This window comes from Falco punctatus (assembly GCF_963210335.1).
Source record: "Falco punctatus genome assembly, chromosome: 7".
NCBI classification, from domain to species: domain Eukaryota; kingdom Metazoa; phylum Chordata; class Aves; order Falconiformes; family Falconidae; genus Falco; species Falco punctatus.
In genome coordinates this window covers 32651022-32671205 of record NC_137587.1, presented here as the reverse complement: position 1 = coordinate 32671205, position 20184 = coordinate 32651022, and the positions used below count along the sequence as shown (strand labels likewise).

Sequence of the window (20184 nt, the reverse complement as noted above, 5' to 3'; positions counted from 1 at the left end):
TAAGCAATCTTTGATGTCTCTGTCTGTGCGCACAGCTTAATTGTATTCCAAGAAAAAATGCATTAATTTTAAAGATGATGTGGACTTACTTGTTTCCCTTTGGAAGAACTGACTTTTCATGTCTCTGTTGGTACAAGCATCTTCTTTCTGTTCAGAGGATATGGGCTTGATATGAAGTTCTTCATATCAAAGGACTTCAAGGGAATTTCTACTTTGAATGTATTGGGCTGGGGATTAAGTGGCAGTCTCAGCCTTGGGATTTCACTGAACTTTATGAAATAACATACTGAAAGAAACTGATAGCCAGAAACAAGGAAAACCATGAGATTGTAATTGCTTGGAATACAGATATCAAGCTGTGGCTTGCTTGTTTTGTTCTTGATTAGTAGTTCTTTAGTGTTATTAAAGGGTGAAATAATTGTTGTTACAGTTGTGCTATGCGGAAAGCCTTTTCAGAAAGGTGGCAGTAATACTTGGGAGCGCAAGATGAATGAGAGGCCCATGTGGGATAGCTCTTGCTGGGGGACTTACTGTTGTTATATTTAGTAGATATAGTGCCTGTCACCGGGGAATCGTAGAAACACTTTACATAAGGATACATACTGCTCCCCTTGCAGCTGATAATGATGGTAATAATAGAATATACTATTTCAGCTGGAAGGGACCTACAACAATCACCTAGTCCAACTGCCTGACCACTTTCAGGACTGGCCAAAAGTTAAAGCATGTTATTAAGGGCACTGTCCAAATGCCTCTTAAACACTGACAGGTTTGGGGCATCAACCACCGCTCTAGGAAACCCGTACCAGTGTTTGACCATCCTCTCAGTAAAGAAATACTTCCTAATGTCCAGTCTAAACCCCCCCCCGATGCAGCTTTGCCTGTCATAGGTTTGGTCTATGATGCTGAAGGAGCGTGTACAGTCAGAGGTTTAAAACGGCACCAGTGATGTTGAGTGCTTCATGTGTTGTTGAGTCTGGCACTGTCTTGTCAGAGGCTATGCTTGAAAAATAGATGCTGCTGAGAGCACCACTGTCTCCATCTGTGAAGTGAGGACACTACTAACATCCCATCTTACAGGGTACGCTTGATGTGTGTGGCAGCTGCATTGTAGGTACCAGGTTGGAGGGTGTCACAGGTGAGACAGAGTAAACCACCCATAGTGTATCTGGATATTTGGGTTTATTTAAAAACCAACAAGACTGGAACTTTTACTATATGAGATTCTCACACACTGACTCACCTACTCACTCAGCTGGACTGACACAACAGTAATTAAGAGGGTAAGCTGTGAAAAAAGTGTAGGGGTTACTTTTTTTTCTCTCCACTTCTGTGGAGAAACAAAAACTTTTCTCTCAACCTTACATGGCAGTGATACATGAATCAAAGCAGGCTTGTCTTTTGTTTTCCTGCCATTATGATGAGGCAATCCGAGCAGAAAAACACGGTGCCTCTGACTGAGGAGTAGTTTAAGAGATGTAACAACTGGTCTTTATCCAGGCTTTGTACCCCGTTGTCTGTACAGCCTGAAGAGGTTCAGGGAAGCTGAAGGTGGGAAGTGTACAGGCACTGATGTACCCACTGTGTTTTCAAGTCAGTTAGAGGGAAAGGCAGGGTCATGTGAGGATATGTGCCCCTGCCTTAAAGATTCTGTAAGTAAAAGAAACCAGTCTTTGGAGCTGTCAGTTCTTCCCCGGGCAGTGCATTTCCTTTAACTTAGATGACTGATCTTTTCTTAATGGAGAAATCTCTTTGCATGAGCAGTCTTGAGTCTCCGTGGGAACGTGGTAGTGGTTGTATGAATGGCAGGTGACAGTGGTTGGCAAAAGTAGGTGATGTTTCTTATGTAAGTCAGCAGAATTGGTCTATAGCTGCAGCGGGTTAAGCACAGGCTTGGTGTGAAGCACACAGTTAATAACGCTAGCTCAGAAAACACCAGAGAAGCACTGGGGTTAATTTAGATCTCCAGATAAAGAGAGCTCCGAAGGAAAAATTTTCTTGTTACCTTGTCTTTTAAGTCCACAGGAGTGAGGGTGGAAATCTTGGCTCTGTGATGATATTGCCTGTGGCTTCACTGGAGCCAGGGATTTCCCCATGTATTCTCAGATTATAGACCTGCCATTAGTTGTTCTGTCAGTGGGCGCATGCTGCTGGTGTGGAATACCAATCTACAGAAAATTTCTTCAATCTGAAAGAAAGGAAAAAAATTCAAACTTCTCTGTTTTGGGTTTTTTTTTCCCCTACAAGATAAATTCCTGTCTTCTAGAATGTTTTCCCCCTCCTCTCACATCCTTGTTCCCTAGTTACAACTTAATTATTTTAAGACAGTTTTGGTGTAGAATTAGTTTCTTTACCCAGATTTTCTCAAATCCAACCCCAGGTATGACTGCTTTTCCTCTGAAGCACTTCAGTTGTAAAGCAATGCCATTGGCACTGAGCTCTTGGTCCAGATCTAAAAGTCCTTGTCAGAAAAATGGCCCCGTTATGGAAAGCCCCAAAATGATTGTTCCCTGCCCCGAGAGAAGCTCATGGGTAAGTGTAGGATCAATAAATTAATAACCAGGGAGACAAAGAAGAAGGAGGAAAGAGAGTGATGGTAAAGCGGTAAGAGGGAGTTACTGTCAGGAGGTGAGGGAGCAGGAGTGTGTCCCTGACGTTGCCTGGCAACCGCCTGCATCCTGGGTTGTGTGGGGCAACAACAGTTGTGCCACCCCACCGCTGCCTGAGGTATGGCTAGCTTTCATCACTGCGCACCAGCCTAGATCTTGCTGTGGACACCCCTGTTTTGCCTACAGTGCAAGGTACCTTCTCCAGTGCCATGGAACATGGGTAGGAACATCTTTTGTCCATTTACAAAATACGCCTTCTTCAGGCACTCCCTTAGAGGTGTCTCTTGTCATGATGTTTCTACACCATAACCACCTGATGGCAGTTACATAGCTTGGGATGGGGCTACCAGCAACCTGAAGGATACTCTTGCCTTCAGCATTACTTTTATTTCTCCTCTCCCCTGTTTGCTTGTCCAGCTGTTGTGTATTTTGAGAATACATAACCATGGAGGAGGGCTGGTACTGTCATTCTGGTCTATAGGGCGAAGTAGCATTTGCTGTCTGATGAAAGAGCTGAAAGTGCTTATAAAAAACATTTTTGTAAGTAATTACATGAATACATTTAATCCTAATACTTTAAATGCCACAGTTTTTTTATTTTTTTTTTTTAATAAAGCCCTGCTAGTGTTGAATAGTTGTAGTTAGTCAGTGCTGAGGAATTTACCTGGGTGTTAACAGGCTGCTTCAGTGTTCCACGTGTAATTGTTTTCTATAGTGTGCCCTTCTCGTGTCATCTATCACTCTGGTATTTACGAAGCACTTTTAGGTTATTGCTACTGGCAGGTTACACCTTATTTTGGGGATTTGCAAAAGGTGTTTTCTTCAGTTAAGCAAGTATAGCAGCAGCTAACCCACATCTCAGTTCTTTTAGTCTTGCGCAAATCAGATCTGACATTTTTCAGGGTTTGGTTTTGGGGGTGGTGGGGTAGTGGGGTGGTTTTTTGGTTGGTTTTTTTTTTTTGGGTTTGGGGTTTTTTTTTTGAATGCTAACTGGTAAAGTCAAACCATTTTTTTTCTTGTTGAGTGGGACAGTGCATAATGACTACCTCAGCCTGATCTTTCAGATGCTCATCTTGCAGGTGAGACACCTGAATCATTAGGCTGTGCCTAATGATTAGGTTCTGCATAATGATTCATTATTTACACAGAGTGAAATTGTACCAGAGAGACCAAGAACTTGACACCGCTCTGTGCCACCCCTGCCAGTACCTCCAAGCCCAGTACCCAGTACTTAGGACAACCTGAATGCTTTACATGGGTGTTCCTTTGTTGAAAAATCCTTTCACAGCCATTCCAAACCAGATTCTTTGGGGAGTAGGAATTGCATGGACAGTCCTTTTGTACCAATGTTATTCTAATTTGGAATTAAATATAGTTAGAAAAACGATCTTCCCCAGAAGATGGATATTTTGATTCCCATACATCCTCAAGCTGTATTTCATCTGTTACCAAGAGAGCAGCTTCCACCTTTGGCAGTCTATGATACCAACCTCCACTAATGCTTGGCAGACTTTCACCTTGGCACTTCCATGCTTTTTCTCCCAGTCTTGTCCTCACATGTAATCCTTCCCAAATCCATGTCATGACCACCTCTCTGATTCCTCCTTAAAACTCTTTTGCTGCAGTGTCTATGGAAATTTGACCATGGTTTGGCAGCTATGCCGGTGGCTTTTCATGCTGACTATGTGTGTCCCGTCTGTCTGTATCCATATTCTGCCTCAGCAATAACCTCAGCAAATTGGACATGCCACTGCTGCTCTACATGTGCGTCCTGCAGCATGGTGGTAGGACCTGGGCCTCTACAGAATCGTAAGAATATATAACACAGTTGTAATAGCCTTCTTGGAAGAAAATTTTTTATTCTGCTGCTCTGTTTCCTACTTGAGGGCTTTCATAGCTCTTTGTCAGAGCTCAGATAATGCTTTATAATTTATAGCCCATGTAACCCTACTGGGGTGACAACTTCTGTCTCCTAAACAGTTAGTGACCTGGTAGATCACTGTCTGTTCAAAGATGCAGATGACTAGTGGGCAATGAGCCCAGTCTATCCAGAGTATCATTTAAGTACAGTAGGTTAATTGATGGGGCAGTGTAGTCGTGTATCTCCATGGGCTGCACTGGGTTTGCAGAAATATGTTTGCTTTGCAGTGCCTACAGACTGTCAGGTAATCTAAGATCACCTGGCTGGTTTTCTTAGAGATGTAATTGAATCCATATTTGAACATAGAGATGTCAGGCTAAAGAAGGGGCCATTCAAATGCTTTCCTCTGCGACAACAGAAATGATAGTTGGCCTGAAGAGTGGGAAAACACTGTCCCATCCCTCACTGAAACTGAAAATTGTGTTCTTTGTATGGGAAACAGGGGAATGGCAGGTCAGATGTCATGGGAACATTTGGAATATTTTGCTGAAACTGCAGTTTCCTTTGAAAATGTGGATAAAATGTAGAATCAAATTTGGTCTAAAGGGAATTATACTCAAGTGGTAATCTAGGATTTATATATTTAAAATATGTTGTAATACTAACTTACTGAAAGTTTTAGGGAGAGTGCTGCGTTTCTGACCATTAGTTTGATACTTTTATTGCTGCCTGTAGGTTGGGGCTGGCTGTACTCACCACAGTAGCTGCTGGGCTCCTTTGCTTTGTAGGTTAGTTACCCAAAGAGACCACTTTTTTAGAAGCTGATACGTATTGATGTTAGCCACATAAGCTCTGCTTCCTCAGTACTAGTAGTTTCAGTCCTTTTTCTTTCTTTTTTTTTTTTTTAAACAGGACTATGGCAGATTTACAGTGACTATGGAATTTTACCACAGGAGTGAGTGAACAGGGGAAAAGCATGTGAAGGGATTCATTTATAGCTATTTTATATTCTACTGTTCATATAGCAGCACAGTCTTAAAACAACCCTGATTTGACTTTCAGATAAATGGACAGCCCTCCAGTTTGCATTTCCCCAGGCATTGTATATTTTAGACTGTAGGCTGATGTGTTTTGAGATGTTCTTATCATTTCTAAGCATTATTCATGTTAGCAAAATGCTCTCAAGACGGTTGGAAAACAACTGGTATATCCGTTCCTTCTCTAGAGGTACTGACAGCATTGCTAACTCCCAAGTTGTTCCTCCTCTCCTGTCCCTTGGTTTTTTTCCACCATTGGTGGCAAAATTCTGTGTTTGGCTGCAATGGGGTCACCATTGCACATGGGGGTCACAAGGCTACTGGTCTTCAGTTAATCCTTTGTATTAGTAACTTCACAGGGTTAGCTTGATCAACAGTTTTTATTCCACTGCTGGTCTTCCACCTAGGTTTTCATCCCATCTGTGTGCCTCTCTTCAGTTTTTCCCCATGCTGTTCACTTGTGCTGCCCGATTCTGAAATGGGTGGAGAGGTTCATAGTTTTATCCCTGTTTGTATCTGTAACTTCTAATTTGGAAGTAGAATTTGAACCAACTTTTTTCTCCATGTTTAGCTTTCACTGATTTCTCCACCTTCCCTCCTTCTATTGTAGTATTAGAAATGCTGCTCAGTGTAGTATAGTACAAAGTGTGATACATAGCAACTGTAAAACCAGAGAGATTGTTGATGATACAAACTTGCTTTCTAAATTTACACCATTAGGATGATGCAAATGATGGGGGTGGCTAGACCAAACCAGTGGGTTTCACTAAATGTCTAGCAGCAGGTGTACCCAGTGGGATCGTAATTAAGGGAGAATGCTACTTTAAATTTTCCAATAACTTTTGGGAATCGGGAATGAAGATTCATCGTGTGCTCCATCACAAGAGACAGCTAACATCTGCAAAGTGTATTTCATTCAGCCAAATTGTGCAGCACTGGTGTTGCCTGAAAACAGTGGCTAACCTCTTTTTCACATTGCATGGTTGTAACTGAGAGCAGAATCTAGATTAGTGTGTCAGTTTGTGAAGGGAATCTCCTTCTAGAGAGCTGAGAGTAAAAAAGAAGTGGAAGGTAAAGTGGAGAGGACCGTAAATTGTAATTACGTTAGAGCTTGAGCTAACGATTTCTGAAAATCCCAGCACTGATGTGTACCTGTCTGCACTTCTACCTCTTGCTGGTTTTCATGATGCATATTCTGGACTAATTCCTGTTCAGCAAACATCTGTCAGCCCTAATAATTTCAAGCATTAATCCTTACAGGAATTAACCAGCTTGTTAGCTAATGACCTGAACTAGATAGTTTCTGGGGATTATTGCTATTTAAATCTTACCTACCTTTCAAACAGTGGCAGCATGCCGTGCTGGTTTTCTTTCTTTTGATTTTGGTTTGGTTTGGGTTTTTTTTTCCCCTGGGCAGATATGTCTTTAGGTTGTCATCCCCTCTTTCCCTCCCACCACGTGTTAGGAGGCAGAAAGGAAATCCTGTGCTACCTCGATGTGAGCTCGGAGGAAGCTGCCAGTTTCTCTTTGCGCCAGACTTGCTCGTGCTGCCAGCCGTGCCAAACCGCCGTCATAACGCCCAGCAGAGGCCAGCCTGGACTGTGCTTGCCGTGCTGGAAACCCATCAGGGAACTTTGATGAAATCTCCACAAACTTTTACCTGCCCTTTTTTCCAGAATTCCTAGGATTTTGGTAAGATTTTTGCAAGGTTTGTTCCTTTTATTTAATAATGAAGTGAGATGGCTATGACCATGCAGCATGTCTGTATCTTTTGGCTCCTAATGACTTTTGAACTTGTTTTCAACTTTCCATTAAATTTGCCAGAGAGAGAAAAGCATCAAAGGTATTAAGTTCCTTGAAATCTCAAGGATTGGATTTATAATGAAAATGAAATAGAAACTAGTGGGAGGACAGTGACTTAGGGCTCCGGCACTGCCCGGCACAAGGATGAGCCCATTTGCGCCCTTGTCTCCAGATAAAGCCCGCACCTTGCCACCTGCTTGGTGCCAGTGCCACAGGGTGCTGGCAGAGAAGGTGCGAGGATCTGGGGGCGAGAGCCTGTGCAATAAAATAAGGCCCAATAAACTGTTTTGTGAGCAACAGGCTGGGATGGGGAAGTCCTTCATGTAAGGCAGGAAAAAAGCAGCAAAAATATGCCTACTGTGGTGCTCACTGCAAGGGCTGGAGGAAAGGGGCAGCTAGTGAGGTTAACAGAGAGGGTGTCTGTTGGGAGCGTTGCTGGCACTCAAGACATGATATCGGCTTTTGCAGCCTCAAAATGTTCACCAAATTGGGAGTGCTGAGATCCCTTCCCTGAAGTTTGTTAATTAGCGTGGGTTTAAGTTCCCATGTATGACTGTTGAAACATGGCTTGGTGTTCTCAGTAAGTTAAAAAGAGCTTAAAGAAATTCAGTATTTTTTTTTTTTAAGTAGGGAGTATAGTTTGCACAAGCACTGTTGCTTGTGTTGTGCTCGTTGAGCCCAAACGTGGTCATTGGAGGCTCTTTCGTGCTGTGGTTTAGCAGTGGTCCCCTGTCACAGAGCTGGGTGTGTATTCCTCCAGGAAGGTGATAACCTGCTTCTCCTGTTCTCTGAATCAACCTTAAGCAAGGTACCTGCTGAGCCCTGATCTATGAATTCAAAGGGAAGATAGTGGGGGAAAATTCCAGGGGCATGAAGTGCCTTTAAAATACAAGTGTGTAGTATCTTTAAAAGATGGCTTTGGAGACTACTGAGGAAAGATTATAATTTCTTTTAGAGCAAAGTTAGGTTTGTGCCATGATGTATATTACTCCTTGTAGAAGAATTATATATTACTTGGGTTATAGGAATTTATATCTTTACACCTTTTCCCTCTTTCAAGTGTTTGAGAATCCTTAGTGCTGTGACATGTCTGTCAGGTGATGTTTGTCAAATATGCCAGCGTGTGTGTTGAAATCCTTAGCTGATATAAACCCCTGTTGCTCTAAATGTATCTTTGTGTTAGCTCTCTGGCAACCAGTAGCCTCAGAGATACATCCCATAATATTTAGGGTGGGATTTTCAAAGTTGCTGAGAAGTGGGCCCTGAGGTCACGTTGGGGTCTAAATACAGCTGAACTGCCTGATCTTTTCAGGTGTTTGCAGGATTAAAAAAAACACTTTGGTTTTGTATAGTATTACATTTCTAAAAGGTAATTAAAATTGAATGATGTAAGAGTGAGAAGAATAAACATTGGCTTTAGTCTTGCTGCTCAGAGTACTAATTATCTGTGACCACAGCTTTAAATAACTCTCTGGTCCTCCTCACTGGAGGTGGACTGCTGACAAACGTGGCTTACTGCTGGGTCCTGCTGCCACTTCACTCTGTTTCAGTTTTGATTAAACTCAGTAGGAGGAGATTCAAATCCCTTTTAGGTCTGTAAACTATAGGATGCTTCAGTTCTCAGGCTAAAAAGACTACTGAAAAGGCAGTGCTGCTTCATCTTGGAGGCGTTCTTCATCCCTGTTGTGAAATCCTGGGCTGTCAGAGTGCTGGAGCTGTGGCGATGCTGGTCTCTGAACAGAACCGAAAGCGTGCTTGTACTCCAGCGGCTGCTGAAAGCAGAGATGCGGTCTTGCTCTTCAACCCACAGTGCCTGGCCAGCACGCACAGTGGGAGGGTGACGAAGACATGGAAACTGCAATAGCTCAGGCAAAAATGAGTCATAAGAAAGCAGCCTGTTTTATTCAATCCCAGAAATGTTCTCACTCACTCAAAATTAATTTAAATCCACCATTTTGCAGTGGTCTACTTTGTTTCTGAGCTTGGGGATGAGGCTGCTGGCAGTTCCAGTAGTGTATTTTGTTTGGGACACAGGCAGGCCTTGTTCACCCATGGGTTTGTCTGAACACAAACCAGTGCCATTTTGTATTATATATATATACAATATATATAATATGAAGTCTGGCATTATCATTAATGCAAATATTACTTTAAATTATTTCCAGATTGCTGGCTGTTTCGATTTAGCTGTACTTACCATGCTGTATGTTTTTGACAGCATTTCAAGTGTTTAGTTCTTGCAGCAGTCATTTTTCTCTTTAGATAAACAGATCTTCCTGTTCCATACAGATTAAAATCTGCTAATTTTTCCATAATCACGTGCTTTGATCCCATAGAAAAATTCTTATTTCAATCAACAACTTAGTATTTAAAATTAACATTGTCCTAACTACTTTTTTAAATTCCAATGAATCTCACTTTCACCATATAAATATCTCATTAGCACCATCCTAGTGATAATGTTTTGAAAGATATATCTGAGAACTCATGTTTTGGGGAATCAGTCCTTCAGCAGTTCTTCTAAAGGGGGCGAAAGATACTGTGCAAGGAGCATACTTGTTAAGTACTGGCAAGTGACTTTATTTCTAGTAAATACTTGACTTTAAAAGTTCATTAGTTTAAAAGCTGTGTGCTTAAATTGTGTGCTCCCAGGATGCACACAATTGCTTACTCAGAGGCATTTGACTGATGGTCAAATAAGATTTTAACACTGGTTTTGTAAGAGGGGTGGGGGTGGGAGGGAATTGTATATGCAGAAAAACCCTACATACAAACATGGAAACAGTTGTGTGGAAGAGGAAAGGTTACAGACTTGGAGACTCTTCAGGTTTGTAGGACTGTAGGACTCTTCAGGACGTGGGATTCCTGCAGAAGACAAGTTGTCCCACCTCTGGCATGGATCCTTGCTTGGAAATGCCCCTCTCTCACACTGATTCCCCAGGGAATTGCAGGGCTTTTAGCTTAAGGTGTCCCAAAGGCAGATGGAGGTTCAGTGCAATGCATCCTCTCTGCTGGTGTGAGACACACTTCTGAGTCCCAACACGTCTGCAGAGCCCATGTTGCGGCCATGTGCTCTAGAAGGGCTTGAGGATCTCTTTCTGAGTATCTCTGGCTTGAGGGGCTGGGCAGAGGATGTTGGATGGTGGAACCACCACAGCTTGCAGAGAGCACTGGAAACACAGTCTTTGCGGTCTCTAACAGCCTTGTCTTCCATCCACCGCTCTGTGTCCCTGAGTACATGCTGGCACCTTGCTTTCATTGCTGAGCCTCTTCTGATGTGTCACCTGTAATCCCTTTGGGACAGAGGTATTAGCCTTTTAACCGTAGGGCACTTCCGAGCGCAGGGTGCTGTGAAAGCCCTCTGTGTGCGTGGCTTAACACATTGGGGTCCTGGTAATGACAGTGGCCCTCGGGAGCTGCTGTGTGACAGACTGCGCACAAACAGGGAGAGCTGCTGCCAGCCAGCCGGGGAACATGGGCGATTTCTTACCAGGGTTGTGATGCCAAACCAAAATCAAGCAGCACAGCTGGCGTGTTAAGAATCACAAGGAAGAATTACTTGGGAATAATCTACGGAGCAAAACTAATTTGCTGAATATATTTGGCAGCTAGTTGGGAATAACCACACCTTTGAGAAAATGAGATTATCTGTACAAAATATATGACCCACAAAAGAGGAACAATTTATCAGATGTATTATTCACTCTGAATTGTTCACTGATCTCTAGCCAAGAGGCAGATACCACAGAGGTTTATTAGTCAATATATCAATGCTGTGACTGGCACCCAGTATGGAGGGATCGTACAGTCTGTAGAGGACAAGTGGAAGATAATTAAATACATAAATTTTAGTCTCCAGAGACTGTGAGACTAATGCTGTTGGCTTGCGGTGCTTTTTTGTTGGCTGGCTGATGGTGAAACTCTTAGGGAGCTGAGGAAAGCTGAAACCCAGCCTACAACTTCAACAGCTGGGCACAAGTTGACCAGATGTAGGTTGCTGGTAAGCCTGCAGGTACCTTTCCAGGGCAATTTCCAAAGCAGATTCCCTGGCTCTGAAGAAACTATGTTGAAATTGTAGAGCAGAGGTGTTTAACCTGTGACTTCCCAGACTAAAGAGTCTGTGAATGGCAACTAGGAAAAAGAAGCCTCTTGTCATTAAGTTTAAGGTCACTAAATCTCTGTAGAGACAGTTGAAGGGGTATATATTAGAAAAGTTTGAAAGTCACTCTCTGCAGTGCTTATTAACTGAATTATCAGTTTTTTACTGTCCTTTCAAGTGTTTCCTCATTGCCTAGAGGCAAGAAACTAAGTGTCTTTGAACCTGAGGTGTTATCTTTAAAAGGGATAGAGACAGCCTTACTCCCCAGGGGGGCTAAGTGAATAAGTGCTCTAAAGATTGTTGGATACCTCAATAATGTGGGCAGTGAAGATAAAAATCTAAACCAGACAGACATCTAATACTACTGTGGCTCGCTGGTAAAAAGGAATTCTAGAGCAGTACTGAAACCTGCATTTTACATGATCTCATTAAATCATGGTAGACCAGTCTGTCTTCCAGAGTGACCTGGCAGTGCAGAAGTGTGCGTGTGGAGTGTGTGGAGTGGGGAGAGATTGATAATTACAAGTCCTCACCTATACTTTTTACTTCCAAATTACTTGAAGATCAAAATGTATATAAAAAAATATGCTGTAGTTAGTTCTACTGTCATTCTTGATACTAAAAGGGGAGATAGCCCTAGGACCAAAGTCTGCCTTACTTGCACATGATGATTCTATTCAGATACAGAACTATTTTAAAGTTTTGGTCCCTTTTTTAGGAAATGGCTTTTTAGACCTGGGAATCACATATTTTCCACAGCAGTCTTAGAAAGCAAAAAGATAGCCATATGCACTGGCTCTCACCAGAGCCTGAAATTAATCTTTAAACAAATGGTTGGAAAAAATTAGGCTTTTTTGAGAGTTAACCTGTACAGAACATGTCTGCTTTTCAGTGTTTTGTATCAAATGGAGAATTGTCGGGTGTGATCATGTTGTGGCACAATGTCTTGCATTAGCTAGAGGTGTCCTATGGATTGTGTTGTAAGGGAAAGGAAATGGTTATGATATGCATGAGTGCTGTATGTGCTCATGATGTTAGCATTTGTTGGTTGAAGGGGATGCTTGTGACTAGGATATGGCTGTGTTTATTAAAAAAAACACTATTTATTCTCTAGCTCATTAATTAGGGCAAACAATTGCTGACTGTCATAAACAGTCACTGAACACAGCACAGGAAGAGGCTGTGTTGGAAGATGGCCAAGTTGTCAGGATTAATGTTTTGAGCTTCTAAAAGATTATGCTGGAAATAACAACACCTTTTATTTGAAACCTTGAGGGCTTCTGCGCCTACTCAGGTAGTTTTACTCAGTTCTGTGTGGGTGTGGCTACCCTGGAGGCTTTCAGTCCTTTGGCTGGTAAAAAAGCATCAGCTACTAGTGACATGCTTCAAAATAGCTCCTCCTGGAGTAGAGCAAGAATATCCAGCTTTGGAAAGACACTGGTCAGTGCTTTGCCCCTGGTCTCTGCCAACAACTGACCCTCTGTTCCAGCCTGAGGCAGCTGGGTCAGAGTTCCCAGCTCTGCTCCTTCTCAGAGCCCTCTTGACAGTATCCAGGGAAGATGAAAAGTTATTAAATTATCTCAGATACAACTCCCAGAACCAAAATTGCTTCCACACTCATGCATTTGTATAAAATGTGACACAGACCAGTGTGAGTTTTTTAGATCCTTTTTTTTTTTTCTCATGTTCAAACCCAGAACCAAATGGAAAGGATTATGAAAAGTTTGAAGTATTTCAATAATTTGAAAGTGGTCTCCCTAATGGTGAGTGATGTGAATTTCCTGGATCATTTTTGTACTTTTATTTTTGTAAGAACAGGGTTCTGGAAACTAGTCAAGTAATACACGAATATGGGAGTCCAAGACCTATTGAAAGCATTTGAAAGCCTGTGTTCTGTAAGTGTAGGGTTTAAAAAAATGTGTAACATGGGAGTGGTTGTGAGAAACATTTTAAGAAGGTTTTTTAAAACAGGAAAAAAGGAGCATGACTTGGCAGAGAGAAAACAGTATGTTAGGGGAACATGGCAAAATAATTGGATAATCCTAACAAAAAGACACTGCACTTGCAAAATAACTTTAAAAGATCTCAGTAGTGCATTACAAATATTAAGTAAGTAACTCTCACAATACTCTAGTGAGAGTTACTTACTAGAGGCACTGGAAAGATTGCCGAAGTAACTGTACTTAAGGAAGAAGTGCTCAGAGAAATTTGGCCCTGCAAGTGCTGGGTGGATCATGTAGAAGATGACCTTTCACTGTGTCAGGGTCTGCCATGGAGACCCAGGCGCATCCCTGCCCCTCCGTGGCACTGCTACCATTCCAGTGGCTCCATGAGCTATAATGCAGAGCAGTCAGCTAATTAATTTATGTGCTTTTTCAGCAAGACTACTCCAAGACCACAGTTGATACAAGGCTGCCTCTGTACCTCTTCATCCCAGCCCAGCCCAGCATAAACCGGTCAGAGCTCAGGAGCTGAGCATGTTTCATAAGCAAAACCTGTCTTGCTGTTGCTTTGGATCCCATTAATTCGTGATGGGGTATTCTGCCTGCGGCCCATGGGCAAGCTAGAGGGACAGTGTGTGTGCCCCAGCACCCTGCCAGCTGCCCCTCCTCCTCAAGGAGTTTGGGAACAGGCGATGGGTCACAATCCTCTGAGTTCCCATCCTCCTGTCCTGGATACGAGAGGGAGAGAGGGGTCATGCTGATCTGAGGCAGGTGTGTGTTGCTACAGGAGTTTGTCTTTCTTCCCAAGGTGCAGATATCCCATGCCCAAGCCACGGGCAGCCCAGTACAAGCCCTGCTTGTGCTGCAGGCGTGCAGTGGGTCTGGCAGAGCAGCTGGGCAGGGGTTGAGGCATCATGGCCTCTGTGGCACTGAAACATGTGTGCCTACCCAGGTGCTGCCGACTGGTGTTTTGGGGGCCATGGAGAGCGATTCAGAGAAGGTAGGAAGGCTGGTGTTGTGGGAGAGGTTCAGCTAAAGGATTCTGGAGCTAATTTGTGTCTTACTTACCTGTTTCTGTTATATATAGCCTCTGGACATGCTGCAGGAGCTGTCCCGGGTCAGCGGTGTTCAGCACCCTGAAATATGCTTCTTCCTTACCTCTACTAAGTGACAGTGTTATTGCATTTGGACTTGTTTTTGCTCAGCTTCACATTATCTATGCCAGAATTTCTTATGCATAGTTATTACCCTCATTTAGTAACATATGTATAGAGATGCTAAATGCTTTCTGCAGTATAAATACGCCTTCCACTGTATGAATTAATACACCGATTCAAGTGGTATTAAAATGAAGAGCTGTTTTGAACAGCTACCTGCATTTGAAAATTATGATGATGGAAATATTTTTGTACTAATTGCTCAGAGGACTGCACCTGTGATTAAGGGGAGGCTTTCTGTGGCGCAGTGGGATCCTAGCGACTGAGCCTGTGGCCTGGGACAGGGGCTGTCGCACCACGGTACAGGTAGCCCTAACGGTCTGGTGCTATTGCAGGATGGTGTGTGAATGCTGGCTTCGCACAGCTGAACCCCTCATGTCTGTTCCAGGAGCTGCTATGTCTCCTTTGTATTTCTTGTACTGATCAGGGCCTTGAATTTCATGTCCAGAAGTATTGCTCAATCATTTAGTCCCAATGATGCTGCAGAAATGGGGTAAATACTGTTAATTCATTAACATTCATGCAGCAGTCATTTATAGAATCATTTAGGTTGGAAAAGACCTGTATGATTATGGAAGTCCACGTCTATGCATTTTTTAAACACTTCCAGGGATGGTGATTCCACCACATCCCTGGGCAGCTTGTTCCAATGTTTGCCCACCCTTTCTGTGAAGAAGTTTTTCCTAATATCAAATCTAAACCTCTCCTGGTACAACTTGAGATTGTTTCCTCTCGTCCTATCGCTTGGAAGAAGAGACCAACACCCGCCTTGCTGCAGCCTCCTTTCAGGTAGCTGCAGAGAGCAATAAGATCCCCCCTGAGCCTCCTCCAGACAAACATCCCCAGTTCCCTCAGCTGCTCCTCACAGGACTTGTTCACTAGACCCTTCACCATCTTCGTCGCCCTTCCCTGAACACGCTCCAGCACCTCTACGTCCCTCTTGTAGTGAGAGACCTAAACCTTGACACAAGATTCGAGGTGCGGCCTCACCAGTGCTGAGTATAGGGGGACGATCACTGCCCTGGTCCTGCTGGCCACACTGTTTCAGATACAAGCCAGGATGCTGTTGGCTGCCTTGGCCACCTGGGCACACGGCTGGTTCATGTTCATCTGGCTGTCAACCAGCACCCCAGGCCCTTTCCCACCAGACAGCTCTCCAGCCGCTCTGGCCCAAGCCTGTAGTGCTGCATGGGGCAGTTGTTACCCATATATCCCGGCTTTAGGAGTGTTTGCAAAAAAATAACAGATCTTGCCAAATTTCTGATAGTCAACAGCTCTTCCTCCCAAGCAGGCAAGAAGTCAGAAGACATACTTTTTCCTTGCATGCCTGGGAAGGCTCCCAAAAGGCTCTGGCACACCACAGCTGGCTCCGGCACACCACAGCTGGCTCCAGAACACCACAGCTGATTGTTTCAGCCAGGGTGTGTCTGCCTGCTGTGGGGGAAGGAGGGAGGACAGGACACAGTCGATCTCGAGAGGCAGCCCAAATCCACATCAGGTATTGCAGGTCATAACTACCATGTAATCTGCCTGGGCATTGGGTCAGAGTCTGTGCAAAATGTAATCATCTTTATGGTGCTAGGTGTAGGAGTTACTTGGTCAAAATCGGTCAGTGATGTTATGCAGGCCATAGGAGCAGCAACATGTTTCTCTTCCTTTGCAAGCTGGTGATCTTAATATTGAATTAACATTTTTTCATGGTTTTGTGTGTTGGCTGCTTACATGGAACGCCTGTGTGTGTGGCGTGGGTTTGTGTATCTGTGGGTTTTGGACAGAAAACCCTTGTGCTCACAGGAGAGCAGCATGAGGTCAGAGTGTGAGTGGGGTTTTGTTCAATGACAGTAGGTTTTCCACCACTGGTTAACCATGTTTGGTTGCCCTCTACTTTTTGTAAGAAATAGGACTAGGGTAATGTAACATTCTGTACTGGCTACTCCATGACTGGAGACCTGAAGCCAATTTTAAATACGATATGGATGTTGCCAGGAATAGAAACCTGTCCCAGGAAATTAATGCCGCTCCTCATCAGAGTCTTTCCAGCAAATGTACTGTGAGTTTTTGTTTCACAATAGTATAACTGGAATGGTCACAGCTTACGCTCATGCATTCAGAAACTATTTGCCTAGAAATGTATGTATGTAACAAGGAAAGTTTAGGGGACAGTCCCCCTACAGCTACTGGATATAATGAGAATGTTAACGTGAAAATGAGTTGATCATTCAGCTATAGAGATGTGTGCTCTTTTCTGAGGGTTGGATTGTTATAGTTCAGAAACATCAGCTCTGGGCCAGTAATAGTTGGTGAAGGATACAACTGTCTAGCAGTCCACTGAGAATAACATTACTCCTATAGCTGGCTTCATCCTTATGTCTCTAACTAATGTAAGTCAATTCCTTTAGCTTTGATTACATATCCTGTCATATTTTTTACATTTGAGAGAGAGAGTAGCTGTGTCATATCACAACACTCTCACTACATCCAGTACATCTTGTTCTATTCTTTAATCTTTTTGAGGTGAGGTCACACTTTTTAAAACTGCCCTCTGGCTCTGAGAGTTACAGCTTTGGGTTCTGCCCTGTCTGACATCTCTCACTTAGGGAGGAATTCGCTCTCCCATGCAAATGCAGCTCCGCTTGTCTGCGCATGGAGGGCTGACCCAGCCTCTGCTCCAGTAATGCTGGTGGGTGATGCAGTAGCTGCTCTGTAGGTGCGGTTCTCTCACACTGTTTTGGGTCCTGTTGAGCAAAAAGCCTGCTGAAGGCTGAGAAGCAACTATTTAGACTTTCTGTGGCCTGACATCAGTGTTGTGCACACTAACATTTTGTTTCCTCTGGTCTAATGTGGAACAAGGTAAGCTGGGAGCTACAGGAGAGGACAGCTAATATTGCATGTATCCTTTTAGCTCATGAACTGGAACACACCAGCAGGATGGTGGGAAGCTTTCTGCCAGTGGGCAGAAGAAGGAAGGCTCTCCCTTGTAAAGACTAAGCTGCTGAGAGTTAGAGTGGTTACAAAATGCCACTGGTCCAGATTCGCCAAGAGCTGTGCTCTGCCTCTCACACTGTGCACTTTCTTCCATGTGAATTGTTTCATGGAGACTGAGGGGCTGCTGTGGGATGAATTCTGCACAGCAAACTTGGGTTCAGTAATTAAGCCTCAAACTTTGCGCTGCAAGAATATTTCAGTGATGAATAACAAAGGGGAAGAACATTTTAATTCACTGTTCACCAAGAGACACTGACTGCTTGGCTGGCAGTAGTTGTAGGATGTGATCCAAACCCATTTAATGTCAATGGCTATCTTTCTGTTCACTTCAGCGGAGCTGACCTACAGTGGGATTTGTTATGGTTCATCCTTATTAGTCAAGTTTAGGATGGCAGCGCCTAAGGGTGAGCGTAGGATGGCTCTTCTCTATTGTAGGGGCACAAAGGAGGCCATCTGGGCAGCAGAGAATTCATGCTCTGAACACAGAAGACACAAGAGTACATCAACAGAGCAACCAACAACCATCATACCCTCCCACTGATTGGGAAGCAGCAATGAGAGAGGAAGGGGGAAATTAAAAGCTTGGAATAAAAGAGGTGGCAAAAGAAGAAATCCATCAGTGTTGATATTCCCATGTGGTGGCTTGTGAGTGGTTTGTCTTGGCAGTTGCTGGCCAGTTCCCATTGTCTGTGTATCCTGGATTCACTGCATGTGCATTCGGATAACCTCTCCATGGTCTCAGTAGAGCAAGTTAACTGAGGGCCTAAGCATCTGCTCCTGATCTCACCGGTTTTAAAGGGTTTATATACCTCTGCGTTCAGCGTGCGCTGAAGTGTTTTGTTAGTCTGGTGGCAGGTACTCAATACATGTGCCTGGGAGGGCACTGGGAGAGTTTTGTACTGACTGGGCTCTGGGAAGAAGCAGAAAGTGTTTGTGACTGGTGTAGCCAATCTGGAATACACCACAAACACCAGATTAATCTCATTTGAAAACTCTGAATTAAATCTGCTTACTGAATGAAGCCTCCTACAGTTCCCCACCTTCTTTTTATTTCCTGGTATATTTTCATTTGGAAAAGCTGCAGTGTGAATGTGTTCTCTGTGCTGAACTGAATCGCGATACTGGTACATTTTTTGGTATTATTATTAAAAATGAAAGCCACAACATCATTAGATTTTCTCCCTTGCTCCTTTAGATTGCCTTGAATGTATTCCTGTTTAAGTTGTAAACAAAGCCTACTTACTTCCTTTCTTCCTATCTTTTCAGCTTCTTTGAATGCAATGACTCAGCAGCTACAGGATGAATTTGACAGTAGCGTGGAGAATGCAGAAGCTTGGATGAAGGCCATCCAAGAGAAACTGAGGATCAATGACAACACCAAGGGACCTCGATCTGCCCTAGAAGCCAGACTAAGAGAGACTGAGGTAAGGGAAGAGTGTTGGAGCAGTTCAGAGGTGGCTGTCACTGCTGGCATTGTTACAGCAGCTATTGCTGTGAACTCTGGAGTTTTCCACTCGGAAGCTGTCAGCTCCCCCTGCTTGCTGAAATATTGGTCCTGTCTGGGTGGGTTTACATCAGTATTCTGTTTTTTCCGTCTGCAAAATGTTTACAGATATCATAGAAAAAGGAAATTTGATATCACAGGCTTCCAAGCTTTTCAGATTGATTTGCAAAACTAGCAGCAGGTTTCACAAGTTAAAATGTTCATGCTTTCCTATGAGCATGCTCAAACCTGAAACAATTGAGTTGCTGCTTGCAATTACCAGATAGTGATTTGCAAAACTCCAGCATATAGTACAAGAGAATAAGATCACATTAGTGTTCTGTCTTCTGCAGGACTCTGGCACTGATAGAGAAAGATTGCATTGTCCTAGTAATGGGCTGTTGCAGAGTAATCACCTTGCCCTTTTCCACAAACCCTGACGATAACAGGGTTTACAGTTGCCCTTTATAATCTGTCTAACAAAAAGGTAAATGTTTTCATTTTTTTCTGGTCTTATTTAGTCTCGCATATAACACTTCTCACGGAGATCCCATTGCAGATTGTGCCTGCTGTCTTACTGTGATTTCACATTCCTTAATTTAAAGTCTTATTAGATGTTATCTTGGTCTTGTAATCTCAAAGAGTGAAACACTTCTGTTTGCCCCATCTCTACGATTCATGATTAGAGGGAGCGCTGGTATTTTATGATTAACACTGAAACTATTTTTGTATTTATATTGCATTTAATTCCAACTAGTCTGTTCTTTGAATTAATTGGCCAAATCTTTCCCATCATTATTTACCCAAAAGTCTCTTTTTGTGTGTGTGTCTGCTTGTGTTTGGACTGCTGCTTCTGAAGTTTAACAACTCCAGAAAAATGTTGCAGGCTTACATGGAGGATGAGGTAGTTTACATGATTGTACAGAAATGTCTTCAGCCTTTTTCCTTAACTGTGGCTCATTAGCGGCTGGATCTTGCTTCTGGCATAATATAGAGACTGTTCATGGAGTGATGGATGATGGCTAGACTTGCCTGTCAGTCATGAAAAACTGAACTATTTTGTCTTGGTCTAAGGATTTATTTCTGCCCTTGAATTATTTTCACCCATTCCTTTTGTCTGGGGAACTATAATATGTACACTCTCAAA

At 43.2% G+C, this 20184-nt stretch overlaps 1 protein-coding gene across 7 annotated transcripts in view; it reads left to right on the top strand.

Annotated features, from left to right (window-relative positions):
* Positions 1-20184, top strand: part of SYNE3 (spectrin repeat containing nuclear envelope family member 3) — an 89002-nt gene that overhangs the window by 21278 nt on the left and 47540 nt on the right. For 6 of the 7 annotated variants that reach the window (XM_080396254.1, XM_080396253.1, XM_080396251.1 and 3 more), the window contains one exon: positions 18821-18978. In XM_080396254.1, the coding sequence (XP_080252380.1) occupies positions 18835-18978 (144 nt within the window). In that variant the 5' untranslated portion in view covers positions 18821-18834. Of the gene's footprint in view, positions 1-6924; positions 7200-18820; positions 18979-20184 lie in introns of those variants that run through there. The other variant, XM_080396252.1, reaches the window with a different exon arrangement.